Source organism: Cervus canadensis, chromosome 12, assembly GCF_019320065.1.
Source record: "Cervus canadensis isolate Bull #8, Minnesota chromosome 12, ASM1932006v1, whole genome shotgun sequence".
NCBI lineage: Eukaryota > Metazoa > Chordata > Mammalia > Artiodactyla > Cervidae > Cervus > Cervus canadensis.
In genome coordinates this window covers 40,061,259-40,081,950 of record NC_057397.1, presented here as the reverse complement: position 1 = coordinate 40,081,950, position 20,692 = coordinate 40,061,259, and the positions used below count along the sequence as shown (strand labels likewise).

Here is a 20,692-nt window from a genome sequence, read left to right as displayed (position 1 = left end):
TTTACAGTAGGTTTGTGTCCCACATTTGTTACTAACCAGCGGAGTGAATTCGGGCAGATACTTAAGGACGTCTTAGTTCCCACAAAATTATCTACCACAGAGAAAAGTTTGCCTGAGATGACATATATAAAAGGATTAGCACAATACTGGTACAGAACAAATGCTAGGTAAATGATAGCCATAATATTATTATCACTGTTATTTCTTTACATCACCCACCTTCATTTAAGCAGGGTTTCTGCAGAATATCAGAAACCGAACCAAGACAGAAAATATCTAAATAATTCAGGTGTAGAAAAAAAAAGATCGCTTCTGTAACACACAGTCAAGATGGATAATTTGATTTATTAACCAATTTAGTGGTAGCACAAGTGGGAGACATTATTAGGAGCTATTATCAGTCTCCACTTTCTCTGCCTAATTTGGGCTTTAATTTCTAGGTCCAAAGATAGCTCTCACCAGAGGAGACTGACCCACCGTTTTATTTTCCTTTGAGATCCCACCTGGGCAGGTGCATGTACAAAAGACAGAGAGGAAAGAGACCAAGAGAGGTTAGAGAGGCCGAGGGAGTGGCCCATGGCCCTCTTAATCATTCATCATTCTTTACTTCCTTTTTTTTTTTTTTTTTAAGCAAGAGGGCTTGGCATCGTCCACCACCACATCTGCGGCAAGAGCTGCTACGCCTCCTCGCTGGCTCCCGCTAATAACCCAGCTCTCGCCCCACACATTTGCGGCTTCTGTGGACTCATTAGCAACCGATGCTTTTAGATCCTAGTCGCCTAACTTTGCCAAGGCGGCTAGAGGTCATCTGGGAAGTCTTTTGCCTCAAATCGCCCGGAATCAGAAGACCAAGTCATTGCTCCTGCGGTGCTTTGGGAATCCGCGCGCTCCTCTGGTCCAGGCGCACGGGAAGCGCTCGGGGAGGACGCAGGTGACCAGGAGAAGGGAGGCGGGGGGTGCTGTGAAGGCGCCCCAGTGATTAACTTGGAGATCGAACCTGCAGACCAAGCGCAAAGTAGAAACTGAAAGTACACTGCCGGCTGATCCTACGGAAGTTATGGGAAAGGCAAAGCGCAGAGCCGGGCCCTGGTGTGTGCCGCCCCCCTTGGGATGGATGAAACAGCAGGCTCGGCGTGGGTAGGAGGAACCAGCGACAGAGACGGCCCTACCCGGCGCGGACTCCCGGTAACTCCGCGGAAGACCAGGGTCCTGGGAGTGACTATGGGCGGTGAGAGCGTGCTCCTGCTGCAGTTGCGGTCATCATGACCAAGCCCGCCTCCCGCAGACCATGTTCCATGGTAAGCGCTCCTTTCTCGGGCGCAGAAATTCGCGCGCCCGGCACGCCCGGGGATTCTGGGACGCGCTGCGGGGCCCCGCGCCCAGGCGCGTCCGGGAACAGCCTGGCCTTGCACTTTGGACCTGCGGAGAGCCGGGCTCTGCCCCGGGGCAGCCGGCGGCCGCGCCCGAGTACCCTGGCCCATTGCCACCTGCACCTGGCAGGCTGCGTGGGAGCCTTGGTCCCCGACGCCGGCCCTCTGTCCCCGAGACCCGGCGCTGCAGCCTCGGGGCCGTTCAGCGGTGGCAGTCCGCGCCCAGGTCCCGGGGTAGCAATGCGCCCCGTCCTTCTCCCCGAGCCAGCGCCGCCCGCTGTCAACCGAACGCCCAACCCACCCACCCCGGGCTTCTGGCCGCGCCGGGATACTCACCGGCGCCCCGGGATCTGCGAGGATGTGGGCTCTTGCAGCTCCAAGTCCTTAGAGAAGTGAAAGCGAAGCTCCCACGGGACACGCTTTTAAACCCCAGAGGGACAGGTCTCCGGAAAACCCCGTTTTCACCCAGTGAGGCTGGGAGTTTCCGACTGGGGCTGTACCCAGTGTCTTTTGCTGGGAAACCAAGTGCTCCGGGCTGGGACCGAGAAGGGCCACTTTGGGTTTTGTTTTGTTTTGTTTTTTTCTGTATGGGTGCTTCTTGACGGAGGCAGAATTAACAGGCATAATTCTACATTTTAGACCCTTGCTGAGATCGACTAGATTTTACTTGTGTGGAATACGAATTTAAAATGGACAGGGACAGAGTTGAAGCGATGGCATTAGCAACCATATGGCTAGTATAAAGAGTCCAAAAGTTGACTAGGAAAAATTAAAAAAAAAAAAGGTGTGCTGGGGAGTTTGGGGGGAGGGGAGATGTGATTAGGGAGGGATCGGCTGAGGAAAATTCTGCTGTTTTACAGTAAATACTTCCTCTATCAAAAGTAGACGAATGGGAGAGGGGGCCAGAATAGACAGGAGGTTGTTCTCGTGTTTGATGCCTTTCCTGGCTGCACTTTTAGATTAGAAGAAATTTTTGCCCACTCACAGGTATTCAAGCATCAAAATTGACATAGCCCAGAAGTACCTGATCAGTAACAAAAATAAAGGAGTAGGGTTTAGAGTATAGAGAATTCTTAATGGGCCTCCTCTAGAAGTTTAATATAGAATTAGGAATTAGGTATATTCCTGTTTTCCTTACAATGCCCACGGATCTCCTGCAATTGCTTCTTTCTGGATGGCTCCCAGTTCTGATCCTCCCATCACCTCTGATCTAGAGTGAGTGGTAAAACAAGGGGAGGAAGCTAAGGTGTCCATTACCGACAAGGAGCCTCTATTTCCTGAATATCTACACTAATCATGTAGCATAAGTTATTAGCAACCAAAATATGAGAATTCTAAATTCCTAATAATAATTACTCTAAGTGGCTATCTGCAGTTTGTTCCAATAGATTTCATTAGAGGTTTCATTACTTTTTATCCTTTCACTTTGACACTTCTTTTGGCAGTTGAAGTAGTTGAGGACCTCCTTTGTAGTCCTTGATGATTGTGCTCTCTAGTTTTGATAATTTAATTATTTGAGGACCCAAAAGTGGAATAAGTGGTACAAATGGAGAACTAAGGAAGATTAGAAAGCCTGAACAAATTTAAAGATAATTACACAGGGCATCATAACAATGCTCAAATACCTTAGACAAAAATGGAAGAGGTTACTTTGTAGGACCACCTTACATATTGATTTCACTGAGATGTGAGATTTTTTTTTTTCTGGCTGCACCTGTGACACATACCCTAATGTAATAAAACCAAGCAATCAATGTCTTTTTTCCCCTGAAATAGGAGTATGTGGTGCAATGTTTCAGAGCTTGGCCAAGGAAGCACCACAGTGAGTTTCATGTGGAGAAAGATGGGGTTTTTGTACATTTCCCTTGAGGATACACATGCAGTTGTTTTTATAGGAAGCAGTGTAGCTCAGTGGCGAAAAGCTTAGTTTCTAGACTTTTCAACCTAACAATCTTGGATTTGAATCCTGCCTCTTACAAAACTCGTTTTATCTGGGGAAAAATTTGGGCCCCAGATTTTCCATCTGCCAAAATGTTTAGCAATTGATAGTGTTTACCTCAAGAAATGGTTATGGGATTAAATGAAATACTGTATATAGTATTATAGGGTGGCTTCAGAAATGTCTTTATCTGCTATTTATCACAGGACTTATGGATAGAATTTATAATCCAATCAATATGTTTGTGGCAAATATTAGAATTCTTTGTGTGAACATAAAATTCATTTTAGAACCTTAAAAAGCTGGTTTTCATATAACATATGGTTATTTCCTACTGTTTATTAACTTTTTCTTTATTCACTCATTTGCTTATGCCAACTACTTATACTAAAGCCAAATCTTATATATTCAGATAATGTCTTTCATTCCATCCTGAATATCTGTTGACTGTGTCTTAAAAATTCCAGTGAAAATAGGTCTATGTAATGTGTACAGCAGATAGTCAATAAACACTGATTGGTCTTAAACAGTAATTAAAGATTGGATTTGAAGGATTATAGAAACTAATTTGTTTATGTTCACTCTGACCCCATAACTTAAGCATCTGAGGATTGAATGTATTATTTGGCTTAATTTAAAAACCAACAAGACTTTTTTAGACAGCCATCATTCTGGTTTAACCAAATTCCCTACTGAAAACAAATTCTCCAGTTTCAATCCCTTCAGGAAATCTAAAGAAAATTCCACAAGCCCAAGCTTGCCTTGCATTATTCTTTATGGTTTATCTTTTTTTGTAACCTAAGGGAAAGGTCAAGGTGGGGGGGCGGGTGGTGGTAGATGGAGTTGGTATTCTATGCATAATCTAAAAATAAAAGCAGAGCCCTTTCCTATTGTGACAACAATGTCAAAAGCAGGCTCAAACTAGGCAATGTTAATAAGTTATTCTCTATGTGGTATGGAGAAAAGACTTCAGATGAAAGCAAGTCATTAATGAGAAATCTAGGAACTTCTGAGACATGGGTTTGAAACACAGGAATGTATTTGCAACATTGTTCACCAGGGAATTTCAAGTTTAAAGAGTTGCTGTGTTTGGATGGCTAAGTAGATTCTTAGAGTTAAGGTGCTTATGAGTTGAAAGGGACATCAAGGGATCATTTAGTTTGAGGTTTTCATTTCACAAATTAGGCAAGTGAAGATTTTGAGATGCTCTGTCCTTCAATTGGTCTCTTAACCCATTTCTGCACCAAGACTAACCCCCAAGTCTCCCTCTGTGCTTTGTGTTGCCCTAGGCTATCTGGAGCTGAGCTGCTGGTGGTGGTTTAATTCATAAGTCATGTCTGACTCTTTTTTGGTCCTGTGGACTGTAGCCTGCCACGATCCTCTGTCCATGGGATTTCCCAGGCAAGCATACTGGAGTGAGTTGACATTTTCTTCTCCAGGGGATCTTCCCAACCCAGGGATTGAACCCATGTCTCTTGCATTGCAGATGGATTCTTTACTGCCAAGCCACCAGGGAAGCCCAGGGCTGACCTATTTAACAACAATAGTGGCAACCAAAGACACTGTTTACAGATAAGGCAAATATTGTTTTAGAATTGCACAAAAAAGACTTAATTTCCCACTAAGTCATCATTTGAAAGCATTGATAAAATACCATCCAATGACCAAATGGATCAATGTGAATTTTGGGAGCACTCATTACTGAAATTTGGAGTGAAGAGGGCACAATAACTAGTGCTCAGAAAAAATAAAACTGCCTCCTAAATCAAAGTGTAAAATGTGGACCTTTGAAATAACATTTATATACAATAGTAAAAATGTCTCTTTTTCATTCTAATATTTAATTATGTTGTTAATATTCCTTTAATGCTCATTTCAAGTTATATGCTGTATAAACTTTCCTTATCCTCTATTCCTCCTGAAGTATCCCTGCCAGACACCTTTAAGATGACAGAGAAAAGAAAAAGTTTGGCTCTGCACTATCTATACAAACCTCATTACAAAGTTAGGACGCTAAATAATTAGCAATTCTCATTGTCTGAGAATCTTAAGGTGGGAGAGACAATAGTAGAAGAAGGAGAGGTGGAGATAGATAATAGAACATGGAGGTAGTTTTCATTTAGACCAAAATGATGACATGTTATCAAAAGATTATGGGTAGGCTTCTCTGGTGGCTCAATGGTAAAGAATCCACCTACTGATGCAGGAGTCATGAGTTCAATCCCTGATCTGGGAAGATCCCACATGTCTCAGAGCAACTAAGCCCGTGCACTGCAGCTATTGAATCTGTGCTCCAGAGCCCGGGGACCACAACTACTAAAGCCCGTGCACCCTAGAGCTGGTGCTGTTCAACAAGAGAAGTCATAGCAATGAGAAACCTGTGCTCCGCAACTAGGAAAAAGCCCACGCAGCAAAGAAAACCCACACAGCCAAAAGTAAATAAATAGATAAAATTATTTTTTAGAAAGGTTATGGGCATTTATGATCAAATCCTGGTGAATCAATCGGCTCAGGAGAGAATCCAGACCTGGCACCTCCTATTTATGTTTAACAAAAAGATTAACTACCTGGAGGACCCTTTGATCTTTAGAGACAGTAAGTATAAGGCACTGATGGTACATGACAGGTACTCAGTTCAAGGTAACTAGCATCATCATCATTGTTAATGTCCTAAGTGAATTCTTGCTCATCATGCCTACAGAAACTTAGTGTCAGAGCCTTGAGTAGATTCTGCCTCTCATTTCGTTTTTCTTACCTTTTTCAATGTCAGTGACATATGAAGATTCGATGTGAGATTCATGTTTGTTCCTCTATCTGCTACCCAGTCTACATTCTCTATTGTAAATATATGGGTCACTAACGGCGCATAATTTAATGGGGAGAGCTACTCACTTTTGTATGACAGATAATGATGTAATAGATTATCAGGAAGTTTATGATATATTTGACAGTCTTTAGTTCCTTGGGTGCCAAGCAGCATTGTTGGTAATCTTAATCAGGAGTAGTCTTCCACTCAAGGAGAATAGTTAAAGTTCACTGGTGAAAGTCACAGGAAATACATTGTCATCAATACTCAATAGTTTACAGAAAGATGCAAACAAGGCACTCTGGAAAGCTTGTGAAGAAATACAATAAGTCCCCATAAAACCAGATTTTAATGCCTCAGGGAATCACTGGCTTTCTATCAGTGTATTACTATTGCCAAAAATGATGTCATTTATAATTTCATCCCTTTTGATTAAAAAATGCCCCTAATTAAGAACACTTATTTAAAAACAGATATAAATAATTCATTAACAGGGTATGAATTCATTTATTGTTTTCCTAACATGTCAAGAAGCTAAACAGGGCTGTGTTTGAAGAGAATATGGGTCTCTGGGCATTTAGAAATAGAAGATACTGAAAAGATAAGGAGTCTTATAATATAAATGTCAACTTTGTGCCAGTTCTGGGAAAGGTAAGTCTTCTAAGGTCCATTATTAAAAAGAAAGAATATAATCATAGTGTCGTACCGTGGAGATAAACCTCCTGCAATGTTGCCTCCAGGAAACAGCTGGACACTTGATCAGCCACCAAGTTTTACATAAATATACAGTCATGTGCCGTAGATCATAAACTTTCAAGAATTTCTAATTTTTAACCTATAGTTTACCTGTTTTTCTGTCGACGGAGCAAAGAGACTTTGCTGTCATCACACCTGTTCTGCACTATCCCAAAGTTATATCTGAATTAAAATGAAAGAAACCTAGACTCTAAAATATTGTCTTACTTTGGCTGTTACATAATACTGAACTTTGGAGTTTTTTCCTACACTCTGCAGAAGCAAGATACATTTTAAAAATTCTTAGAAATTAGTGGTCAGGCCAGTTGAAACACTGCCATCAGATGATATAATATGACTTAAAACATTTGGCTGATTCTTACTTACTGTTGAATTCAGTTTCTTTTAGGTATATCTTTGGAATTCCTCCCCTGATCCTTGTTCTGTTGCCAGTAGCATCATCTGATTGTGACATTAACGGTAAAGACGGTGGAGCATATCAGAATGTTCTAATGGTCAACATCGATGACTTGGTATGTGTTTCTTTTCCTCACATTTTAACTCATTGGCAAAATTTTATATGTACTGTTGGTATGCAGTTTTATATTTTTAGTATTTACTTATATTCCTTGAAAGACAGTGAAATAACTAAAGAATAAAAGTGAATGGGGGCTAACAGTATCTTTTTTTTTAGAGTTGGCATCATTATATCCTTTAAAAAGAATTCTTTCCTAGCCCTCAGACTCATCAATCCTAGTTCCCTTCACTACCAAAATTTTTCTGAACTTAATTTAGCATAACTCTCTGCATTTCCTCACCTTCCATTGACAGTCCATATAAATGCATTATATTAGAAGAAGGAAAATAGCAGAATATAATGTTTAAAATTTATCATGAAGGGATTTCCCTGGCAGTCCAGTGGTAAGACTTCATGCTTCCACTACAGGGGAATGTGTTTGATCCCTGGTCAGGGAACTAAGATTGAAAAATTATCATGAAGAGAAAGAGATGTATAGTTATTTTATCTGAATGCATGTATAGGCATATACTTAAGTATTTTATACATATATATATATATATATGTATAATTTGCTGTGGCATTTTTCACTTACTTTGGACATTTTTTGATAACAGCTATTATTCTTTAGGGTAGTTTTAGGTTTACAGAAAAGTTGAGGAGAATGTAGAGAATTCCCACATACCCACCCTCCCTCTGTACAATTTCCCCTGTAATTAACATCTTGCATTTGTGTGGTACATTAGTTAGAGTTGATGAACCAATATTGATAGATCATTATTAACTAAATCCCATAGCTGACATTAGGGTTTGCTTCTTGTGTTGCACAGTTTTATGGGTTTTGACAAATGAGTAATGTCCTGTATCCACCATGACAGAATCATGCAAATAGTTTCACTATCCTTAAAAATTCCCTGTGCTCCACTGATTCATGCTTCCCTCCCTCCTCTGAACCCACAGCAACCACAGATCTGTTTATGGTCTCTGCGGTTAGCCTCTCAAAATGTCATATAGTTAGAATCATGCAGTTTGTAGCTTTTTTAGACTGGATTCTTTGATTTAGCAATGGGTATTTAAGGTTCTTCCCTGACTTTGTGGCTTGATAGCTCATTTCATTTTATTGTTGAATAAAATTCCATCGAATGGATGTACTACAGTTTGTGTCTCCATTCACTGATTGAAGGATATGTCTTGGTTGCTTCTAACTTTTGACAATTATGAATAAAACTTCTACAAACATTCGTGTGCAGGGTTTTGTGTGGACATTCATTTTCAACTCATTTGGATAAATTCCTAGGAGAATGATTGCTGGATCATATGGTAAGACTATGTTTAGCTTTGTATTAAACTGCCATGCTGTCTTCCAAAGTGACTGTACCATTTTGCATTATCAACAGCAATGAATGAGAGCTCCTGTTGCCTTACGTCCTTGCCAGCATTTGCTGTTGTCAGTGTTTTAAATTCTAGCCATTCCAATAGATGTTTCATTGTACCTCACTGTGCTTTTAATTAGCAATTCCCTAATGTCATATGATGTTGAACATCCTTCACATGCTATTGCCATCCGCATATCTTCATTGGGGAGGTATCAGAACTCACATCCTACCTGACATCCTAACTATATTGAATCTTACTATCCATGATCATGGAATATCTTTCCATTTGTTATTTCTTTCATCAGAATTTTGTGCTTTTCCTCATATTGATCTTGTTCATATTTTGTTAGAACTATACTTAAGCACAGGATTTTGTATTTTGGGTAGTTTTGTAAATGGTGTGTTTTGAATTTCAAGTTCCAATTATTCATTGCAGGTATATAGGAAAGCACTTTCGTATATAATCTTGTAGCCTCAAATCTTGCTAGAACTGCGTTTTAGTTCCAGGAGGTGGTATTGGTATTGTTGCTATTCTTTGGGATTTTCAACATAGACAAATAATTCATTGACCAAAATTATTTTTTTACAGTTTAAGAGCTATATTAATGTAATAGGATGTGTTGATTTAACAGTAATCAGTATTTGAAATGCCAAATGACAAAGCAATCTCTCTCACATGTTCATAAGATGGAAATAATTATCTAATCTTTCCCTTCCTCCCACTCACTCTTTCTCTGCATACTCATACTGAAGGGGCACAACTCCTTGCGAAATCATTGTCTTACCTCTTGGGGGGATACGGGAAACTCAAGATGCTATATAACTGCATGCTGTACCACTTCAGTATATAGAACTGCTGATGAAAAATGCACACTACATGGTAATTGCCCAGTTTTTTATTTCATGAATTGAGGGCATTTTCTCCATTAAATTACGCTACTAAATTAATATTTTGAGTCAAGAAATGGATTTTACTCTTTACTAACTTTTCAAAACATTATTTATTTATTTAATTTTTGGTCATGCTGGGTCCTCATTGCTGCCTGTAGGCTTTCTCTAGTTGCAATGAACAAGGGCTGCTCTCTAGTTGCAGTGCAAGGGCTTCTCATTACAACGGCTTCTCTCATTGCTGAGCACAGGTTCTAGGGCATGGAGGTTTCAATAACTGCAGTGCAGGGACTTAGTAGAATCTTCCTGGATCAGAGAGATCGAACCCGTGTCCCCTGCATTGGCGGGCGATTCTTAACCACTGGACACCCCAGGGGAGTCCATTTACTTAATCAGCTTCATTTCTCAAAGGACAATTCTGAGACTCAGGGTCACCCTGTTATGTGGCAGAGCCAGGATCTGAGCTTCTGCTGTTCACCAGCACACTCTCCTGCCTTCCAATAGCAATCAATCACTGTGTCATTATATGCATTCAACCAACATTTATGTGGAGCCTGTTATGTGCCAGTTACTATAGAAAACCCTGTTGTGTGGTGGGGAGGTGGGGGTGTGCGGGTAGATGCAAAAATAGGCCAGATACAGACCTGTCTTTTAAGGAACTTACATTTGGTGGTGGCTAAGTCTTGGTGTGAAGAATGCAAGTTGCAGCTTGAAAAGGAGTGGCTGTCATACTCTCATTTTAAACAAATTGGTTGTGAGTCAGATTTGGAAACAAAGAAATACAAACTGTGTGCTAGGAGGACTTCAATAGATCAGTTTGACACCAGGAGAGAAACCATACTGTGGGTTAGTGTGCTGATCTCCAGACCTTTGAGACAGTACACCATTTAGTAAAACTGTCTTAAGCCTGCACTTCCAGTATACATTTACTTACATGTTATAGAATTTGCATAGCAATTCTATACATGTTAGTAATGATATATTCCAGACAGTAAAAATTTACAAAAGATGAAGAAAAAATGTAGACAGAATTCCTAAAACTTTTCCTTCCTTGCTTGCAGTGGGTTGTCCATTGTAGACTCTACTTTGAAAAGACCACTAACATAGTGGAAGACACAAGTGTATATATAACAAAATTGTGAGTTATCTTGATGTGATGTTATTTAGACATACCCAAAAGTCAACAGTGATTTGGTCATAAAATAACATTTAATTTCAATGCAAATTTTTGAAAATTTACTGTGTACACTGTAAGTCATTAGAAAATAAGATAGTCCTTGGTCCTCTATGAGGACAGTGCATTACAAAGCGGTTTCATACACATTATTTGAGCTTCATAGTATCTCTATGAGATGATAATAATAATAATCAGTTCAGTTCAGTTGCTCAGTCATGTTCAACTCTTTGTGACTCCATGGACTGCAGCATGCAAGGCTTCCCTGTCCATCACCAACTCCCAGAGCCTGCTCAAACTTATGTACATTGAGTTGGTGATGCCACCCAACCATCTTATCCTCTGTTAGTTATAATAATAATAATAACACCAACACAAATTCAGGGTTTACTATGTGCCAGCACTGCTCTGACGACTTTTCATGTAATAATTATATAATTCTCATGATAATTCCATGTAATGAGGAAAGTGAGACCTGAACCACTTGGCTGGCAAGTGGCAAAGCTGGAATTCAAATTCAAACAGTCTAGTTCCAGAAAAAGTCCGCATTATGATGAGGCAAAGCAGGCAATAGCCTGTTTTTTTTTTTTGAGGGGGGAGGAGAACACATGATAGAGAGTTATGGTAATAACATAATGAAAGAAGGATTCAGGAACACTAAGATGGTAACTGATCTGGTTGTATTGTAGGGAAAGATGAAGGGGAGCTGTCAAACATTTTGAATACATCTGGATGTTAAAATCATCCAGAGCACATCAATAAAGTAGAACTGAGTTGTGGAAGTAAGAAAATAGATGATGGAAACCATGACATAGAGTCCATATAAGGTTCAGGGAAAGGGCGAGACTCATTTTTCTACTTAGCTCAAAAGGAATGGAAAGTTCATAATAGATATAAAGGTCCTTTTTCTATATGGTCTAGTAAGTAAGGAATTTAGATTCCTAAAACTCAGATGTCTAGGTTAAATAGAATCAGCACTTTAGGCTTCTTAATACATATTTCCTAATTCTTTTCCAGAAAGGGCCCACAAATTTACAGTTCTTACAGCAATATATGAGGTCATCATTTTTGTCAGCATTATTTTTATTTTTGATAATATCTAGCAGGGCAGTAGAAAAACAACTTGTTTTGACTTACATTTCTTTGATTGCTTGTGACATTGTTTTTTTACATGTATTCATCATTTATGTTTTTATTTTGCATTGAGATAAAACACAAACTACTGTTAAGTGTACAATTTAGTGAATTTAAGTATAGTCACAAGTTGTGCAATCCTCATCATAATCTACTTCCAGAACATTTCATCACCTCAAAGAATGATAAAACCATTAGCAATAGCTTCCCATTCCTCATTACTAGATTCTGGTAGCTACTAACTTACTTTCTGTTTCTATGGACCTGCCTTTTCTCCACGAGTCATACAAATGGAATCATATAATATGGAGCCTTTTGTATTGGACTTCTTTCACTTAGCGTGATGTTTTCAAGCTTAACCCATATTATAGCATGAATCAGTACTTCATTTCTTCTTATAGATTAATAATCTGTTGAATGGATATACTGTGTTTCTGTTTATCCATTCATCAGTTGAATGCATAATTTTTTTCCACTGTTTTGTTATTATGAGTAATGCTTCTTCAAATCTTGGTTATACAAGTTTTTGTGGAATACTCTTTGATATACACTTACAAATGGAATTTCTGGGTCATATGGTAACTCTGTGTTTAACTTTTTGAAGAAATGCCAAACTATTTCTCAAGTGACTACACCATTTTACACTCACATCAGCAGTATTTGAGGTTTCCAATTCTCCTTGCTGTCTGACTTTTTTACTATAGTCATCCTAGTGGTTGTGAAGTAGTATGTCGTTGTTCCTTTGATCTATATTTCACTGATTACTAATGATGTCAAGCATCTTTTCAGTATTGACCATGCTTCTCGGCCATTTGTGAATCTTCTTTGAAGAAATTTTTTTCAAATTTTTGCTCACTTTTAATTGGGTTGTGTTTTGTTTGGTTGTGAGAGTTTTTGAAATATATTCTGGACACTAAATGTTATCAGATGTGCAATTTGCAAATATTTTCTCTCATTCTTTGCATTTATTTTCCTTTCTGGTGTCTTTTATAGCACAAAAGTTTATCTTGATGAAGTTCAACTTATTTATTCTTTCTTTTTTGGTAATGCCTTTGGTAGCATAGTTAAGAAACTATTACTTAATCTGAGGTCACAAAGATTTACATTTTTATTTTTTCTAAGAACTTTATAGTTTTAGTTCATGTTTAGGTCTTTGATCTATTTTAAGTTAATTTTTGTATATGATATGAGCTAGGGAGTCCAATTTTATTCTTTTCCAGTTGTTCTGCACCTTTTGTTGAAAAGACTACTTTCCCCCATTGAATTGTCTTAGTACCTTTATTGAAAATCAGTTGTACTAAAATGTATAGGTATATTTTAAATTTCTAATTCCATCCCATTGCTTATATGCCCATCTTTATGTTAATACCACACAGTCTTGATGACTGTAGCACAGTAGTTAGTTTTAAAATTGGAAGTGGGAGTCTCCAACTATGTTCCTTTTTAAGATTGTTTTGGCCTTTATGGATCCTCATCACTTATTTAAGTCTGTTGCTGATATTTATTCTACTTTTTTAGGGATCCTGTTGTTTAAAAGCTTTAGATTTTAAATGTAGTACAAAACTCTGGTGATGCCATCCCTCTGTGCAATAATTATACAGTGTGACTCCACACACCTGTAATCATGGCCATGTCAGTGGTATGGACAGAGGAGATGACAGTGGACAGGATGGAGACTGGTTTAAGAATATCTTCTTCCTTATAGCCCTCAAGATCCTTTGCCATTCTCCTATTGGCTATTATTCAGTAAGATATTATATACGTATAACTTTATGACTATCACATTTGTTGAAAACATTTGCCAGTTTACATTTACTTTTTATCTTGTTTTCTTGATATACAGATTTTATTTTATGTAGCCACATCTATAAAAATAGGATTACCTATAAATTAGTATACAATATGGACACCAAAGTGGAAGCTGCCATTTCACATTTTAAGGAGAGAAGACAAGTCTTCATGGAACACATGACTTTTTTCCTCCTGATTTTTTTTTTTAAAGACAACTTTTTAGAGCAGCTTTAGGTTTACAACAAAATTGAGAGGAAGGTACATTTTTCTTACATACCCAATCCTCCCACCTATATATATAGCCTCCCTTATTATCAACACCATTCACTTTTTATGAAATACAACTTTTATGAAGGATGCACCTACATTGACTCATCATAATTGCCCAAAGTCCACAATTTCCCTCAGGGTTCACACTTGTGTTGTACATTCTATGGATGTGGAAGAAGTATAATGGCATATATCCATTATTGTACAGATTGTTTTCACTTTTCTAAAAGTCCTTTATGCTCTGCCTATTTATCCTTCCTCCCCCACCAACCTCTGGCAACCAATCATCTTTATATTGTTTCCATCGCTTTGCCATTTTGAGCTTTACGCCTTCTTTACCAATATGTATACCTTTTATTTCCTTGCCTTATTGCATTAACAAGGACTTATTGCCTAAGCAAGGACTTTCAGTACAATTTTGAAAAGGAGTGGTATGATAGGCCATCCTTGTTTTTTACCTGATCTCTGTGGGAAAACTTCGAATTCTTCAGTGCTAAGTAAGACATTATTATTGTTGTTGTTTAGTTGTTAAGTCATGTCTGACTCTTGCAACCCCATGGACTGTAGCCCACCAAATTCCTCTGTCCATGGGGTTTTCCAAGCAAGGATATTGGAGTGGGTTGCCATTTCCTTTTCCAGGCGATCTTCCCCGTCCAGGGATCAAACCTGCATATCCTGCATTGCAGGTGGATTGTTTAATATGCTGAGCCACCAGGGAAGCAAGGAAGCCATTAGCTGTTGTATTTTTGCACAGTTTTTATCAAGGTGAGGAAGTTCCCGCTTTTCCTAGTATATTGAGAGGTTTTTTTTTTTTTTTCATGAATGGGTATTAGATTTTGTCACATGCTTTTTTTGCATCAAATGATAAGATCATATGATTTTAAAAAACTGTATTGATGTGGTAGATTAAATTGGTTTTACACTGTTGAATCAGGCTTGTCTGCTTGAATAAACCCCTCTTGGTTGTGGTGTATAATTCTTTTTGTATTTTACTGGATTTGATATGCTAATGTTTTGTTGAGGATTTTTGCATCTGTGTTGATGGGAGAAACTGGCCTGAAGTTTTCTTTTCTTTTTGCCCTCCACCCTTTTTCTTGTCGCTTTCTGGTTTTGGTGTTAAAGTAATGGTATTCTCATAGACTGACTTAGGACGTGTTCCCTCTACTCTGCCCTCTGAAAGAGATTGTAGAGAATTGGTCTAATTTCTTTCTTAAGTGTTTGCTAGAATTTATCAGTAAACCCATCTGGACCTGGTGCTTCCTGCCTTGGAATGTTATTAATTACTGATTCAGTTTCTTCAATAGATATAGGCCTATTCAGATCATCTATTTCTTCTTGTGGGTTTTGGCCATACATGATTCTTTTTCTGTTTTATATTTGGAACTTCTTATTTTGAATTGGGGTATAGCCAATTAATCATGTTGCAATAGTTTCAGGTGAAGAGCAAAGGGACTCAACCATACATATACATGTATCCATTCTCCCCCAAACCCCACCTCTCCCATCCAAGCCAGCACATAACATTGAGCAGAGTTTCGTGTGCTATACAATAGGTCCTTATTGGTTATCCATTTTAAAAATAGCAGGGTCACACATAATTCTTGAATGTTAAAACACATGAAGGTTTTACCAAAAGGAACATAACAGGGTTGGGGGGCTCCCCTAGGGAAGGAATGGATCACCTTGCAAATGAATATAATTAAGAAACCAATTGCATGGCGTGGTTGGGTCGCAAGACAAGAACCAAATCCTCAGAGAAAGCCTGGACCACTGAGTGCTGGGCTCATTATACATAGGAGTTTGGACCTCTTTTCTACACATCCTGAAGTCATTGGGGAATTTGGTGGGGAATAAAAGACATTGAATATAAGCACCACAAGAATAGAAATCTTTGTCCTTTGTATTCACAGCTATTCCCTGAAGGCCTAGAACTCTCAATAAATATTTGATGAATGAATGGAGAATGAAATAACATCATCAGATTTATATCTTATAATTTTTTTCTGGCAATGTAGATAATTTGTAGGTTAGCATGGAAAGAAAGGAGAGAGTGTGGAACAACTTCAGAGAGCTTTAGATACAATTGCTGATGGCTGTGGAGCAACGCAGTGATTCATAACTTTAAGATACTTGAGGTGAACTGAAAGGTTTGTTGAAACACAGATTACTGGGCCTACTCCCAGAGACTTTTTAAGGAATTTTGGTGATCTGGGAATCCCACTGGATAATTTCATGTATGTCCTTGCCTCATATGGAAAGAATTTATAAACTTAAAGGAAAAATTAGAATAGTACCCTGATGTTAGTCTGATACCTAAATCCTATTGCCTCAGATCTCGAAAGGCATATATTCGCTCTGTGGGTATCAGCTCCTATGAAGTTTGTTTCTTTTTCAATGTTCAATTCAACCACAGTAACAAAAAAAATAAACAACAACACATCATAAATTCAATTAGCCGTTACTTTAAGCTTCCCTGGTGGCTCAGATGGTAAAGAATCTGCCTGCAATGCAGGAGAAACACATTTGATCCCTGGGGTCAGGAAGATCCCCTGGAGGAGGAAATGGTAACCCACTCCAGCATTCTTGCCTGGAGAATCCCATGGACAGAGGAGCCTGGTGGGCGACAGTCCATGGGGTTGCAGAGAGTCAGACATGACTGAGCAACTAACACTTCCTTCCTCATTTTATTTTAGCATCCATGATTAAGCATCTATTTTATGGATAAATCAAGCAATCTTCTGCAGCAAGAAAAAATATCCTTTCATTGATAGCCTTGAGTAGATTGCTTTTCAGGGAAATAGTATTGCAGTGCAGTTCAAGGGACACTGAGTGAAGGATCAGAAGACCTAAATGTGTTACTGGCTTTATTATTAGCAAGCACTGTGATCTTGGAGGGCTTCCCTGATACTCAATACTTACAGAATCCACCTGCAATTCAGGAGACCCCAGTTCAATCTTGGATACCTCATTTAACCACTTTGGTACTTTCCAATCCCCTACAAACTGTGAACATTGAATTATCTTAGGGGTCCATCATAGTGCCCCAACTTTTTGAAACAGGGAACAAAAACCACATTTTATTTTCTTCTTTCTTTTCCTCCCTTTCTTTATTACTAACCTGAACAATTGATTGTTTTCCTCCTTTTATAAACATGTATCAATCCTCTACTATGTGGAATGCTCTGTGTCAAACATTATACCTCTAAATTAATAATATTAGTAGTAATTAATAAGCTATCTGTCTCTAATCTACATATAATCAAGGACTGGAGTGAAATGTATTCAGCAATTTATAAAGCAATAAATAAACCATATTGGAGAAGAAAAGATGATCCTTTCCCCATTGACTAGTCCTAGTACTCTTAAAAAAACAATCAGTTGATCACATATGTGTGGCTTACATTTCATTCATACATACATATTTATGCTGGGCCAGTATCAGACTTTTATTACCATTGCTTTGGAGTAAGTTTTGAAAGCAGAGTGTGAATCCTTCTGGTTTGTCCTTTTTCTAGACTGTTTTGGCTGTTCAGTCCCTTGCAATTTCATATGAATTTTAGGATGAGCTCATTAATTTCTGAGAAGTAGTCAGTTGGGATTCTGCTAGGGACTTTGCTGCACCTATAAATCAATTTGATAAGTACTGTCTTTTTAACAATACATAATGATGCCTCTGCCCCATGAATATGGGATGTTTTCCCATTTATTTAGATCTTTAATTTCTTTCAACAATGTTTTGTAGTTTTGAGGCTGTAAGTTTTAAACCTATTTTGTTAAAAATTATTCCTGAGTACTTTATGTGTCTTTGATACTATTGTAAATGAGATTGTTCTCTTAATTTTATTTAAAAATTGTCTGTGAGTCTTAACTCTGTGCTTCTTGTAAGTATAACTAAGTTTTTTTCTTAGTTCCCCATACAGCACTATAGGTATCAATATCTTAAGGACAGTTTAAGTTTGATTCATCTTTGTGTTGCACAGAATGCCCAGCAAAGGTATCTTTCACACTGTAGTTTTTCATATAAATAATAATGTGAATTGCAATAATATATTGGGTTGACCAAAAAGGTTGTTTGGATTTTTCATAAGATGTTACGGAAAAACCCAAATGAAGTTTTTGGCCAATCTAATATAATAAATAACTTATGAACTGTAAATCAACACCATAAGTTAATGGAAACTCAGAACTTGTTTCAAATATGCTCAGACGTCTTTTTTCTTGACCACCTGTCTGTTTGAAAATTTCTTATGAATAAAATGTCAAGTACTTTTCTGATATCCAACATAAGCAATTTTTTTACATTATACCACATTATTTTATCCATTAAAAAGTTGTTTTGCCTAAACATGACTCATATGATTGAATGATGTGACTCTTAGTCACCAGAACAGTGTCTGGTTAAAAATATAAAGGCTGCTAAATATGGCCAAATACTTTCTAGGAATGATTCAGTGTAATTGCAGCCATATAAAGGATTGTCCTTTAAATTATTTAATTATATAATCTAATGACTAATAATTGGCTTTTATCATTTCTAATATCTTTAACACTGTCTCTGTCTCTATTCCAGGGGCCCTCACAGATTTAAATTTCATAGATAACTCTCAAATCTACCCTTAAGTCTACACCTACCTCATGAACTTTAGAACCGTTCAATTCAAACACCATAGAAATCTCCACCCAGATGTATTGTGACACAATGGAAGGCTAATTATCATCACTTTTAGCCTGCCCCTCCTTCTACATTCTCTGTCTTAGAGAACAGCATGTGCCCAATTATTTAGTCACCAAAGCCTGAAATACTCTTAAGACCTTTGCTCCTTCATCTCATCCCTCACTAAATCCTAGAGAGTAGTATATCTTCTTAACACCTGTAAAAGTCAAGTCAGTCACTCTATGATTTCCACTATCTTAGTCTTAGTTCAGGGCTTCCCTGGTGGCTCAGATGGTAAAGAATCCATCTGCAATACGGGAGACCTGGGTTCAATCCCTGGGTTGGTAAGATCCTCGGGAGAAGGGCATGGCAACCCACTCTAGTATTCTGGCCTGGAGAGTCCCCAAGGACAAAGGAACTACAGTCCATGGAGTCACAAAGAGCCAGACAGGACTGAATGACTAAGCACAGCAGTCTTAGTTCAGGCAGTCATCAAACTTCCCTTACACTACTTCTATAGCATTCGGGGAGGCCCCTGGCTCGTCTCACCACCTTTTGCGTACATCCATCTTCTTCACTGCCACTTGAGTTATCTTTCCAAAATTCAAATCTCTCTCTCCTTTTCAAAAACCTTAATTCTTTAAAGTCTCGCTCCCCTAATACCTATCCTACAATTGATTGGTTTGCTAAGAAAATAAATGATCAAATTCTAGTCAAATATTACTTTATAAATATTTCCAAATAGATTATGTTTGCTTGCATGCTAAATTGTTTCAGTTGTGTGTGACTCTCTGCAACCCCATGGACTGTAGCCCACCAGGCTCCTCTGTCCATGGGATTTCCCAGGCAAGAATACTGGAGTGGGTTGCCATTCCCTTCTCCAGGGTATCTTCCAACCCAGGGGTCAAACTCGCATATCTGGTGTCTCTTGCATTGGCAGTTGGGTTCTTTACCACTAGCACCACCTGGGAAGCCCAGATTATGTTTAAATAACTATAATTAACAGAGAAGCTATTTAAATTGAATAAAATAAAAATTAAAGTAGTTCTTTATTAATTAAGTTATTCTAGAAGATAAACAAAAATTCCTGTGTATATAATTTAGCAACAGGACTGAATCTGTTACAATTTAACACAAAATGTAACCTTTTAAGAGGTAAGTTTTTTATTGTTGTTGTTTTATTAATGACTTTTTAAAGTTGTAAAGATGAAATAAAAATACACCAATTAGGGAGGGACAGTTAGAAGTTTGGGATCGACATGTATATACTGCTATATTTAAAATGAATAACCAGCAAGGACCTACAGCATAGCACAGGGAACCCTGCTCAATACCATGTAACAACCTAAATGGGAAGAGAATTTGAAAAACTATAGATATGTGTGTATGTGTGTGTATGTTAGTCATTTAGTTGTGTCTAACTCTGTGACCCCATGGACTGTAGCCCACCAGGCTCCTCTGTCCATGGAATTCTCCAGGCAAGAATACTGCCATTTCCTTCTCCAGGAGATCTTCCTGACCCAGGAATCGAACCCAGGTTTCCTGCATTGCAGGGAGATTCTTTACCAGCTGAGCAATAGGGAAGTGTCAATACATGTATAGGTATAACTGAATCACTTTGCTGTACATGGGAAACTAACACAACATTGTTAATCAACTATACTCCAATATAAAATAAAAGTAAAATAAAATACATCAATTAAAAGACTCTCTGAGTGGATAGAAAAAAAAAAATGAGACCCAACTATATATTGTCTACAAGAAACCTACTTTAAATGGGTAAAGATACAGATTAAAAGTGAAAAGATGGAGAATGATATGTCAACACTAATCAAAAGAAAGCTGAAGCAGCTATATTCATTTCAAACAAAGCAGATTTCAGAGGAAGGAAGATTCTCAGGAATAAACAAGGCATTACATAATAATAAAGGTGACAGTTCTCCAAGATAACATATTGATTCTTAATGTGATTGTGCCTAACAGCTGCATTGAAATCTTGAGAGCAAAAACTGATAAAATGCAAGAAGAAATAGAAAAT

General features: G+C 38.2%; 1 protein-coding gene and 1 long non-coding RNA gene across 3 annotated transcripts in view; one reads left to right on the top strand and one right to left on the bottom strand.

Moving 5' to 3' along the window:
* Window positions 1-325: 325 nt before the first annotated feature.
* Window positions 326-1,303, bottom strand: LOC122451350. The gene is made up of 2 exons (XR_006272376.1): window positions 1,170-1,303; window positions 326-997 (listed from the first exon to the last, which is right to left on the bottom strand). It is a non-coding gene; the product is annotated as an uncharacterized LOC122451350 (long non-coding RNA).
* The window catches only part of IL7 (interleukin 7), a 51,565-nt gene continuing 31,867 nt past the window's right edge, over window positions 995-20,692 (top strand). For both annotated transcript variants that reach the window (XM_043484119.1, XM_043484118.1), the window contains exons 1-2: window positions 995-1,298; window positions 7,250-7,383. In XM_043484119.1, the coding sequence (XP_043340054.1) occupies window positions 1,289-1,298; window positions 7,250-7,383 (144 nt within the window). In that variant the 5' untranslated portion in view covers window positions 995-1,288. The remainder of the gene's footprint in view (window positions 1,299-7,249; window positions 7,384-20,692) is intronic.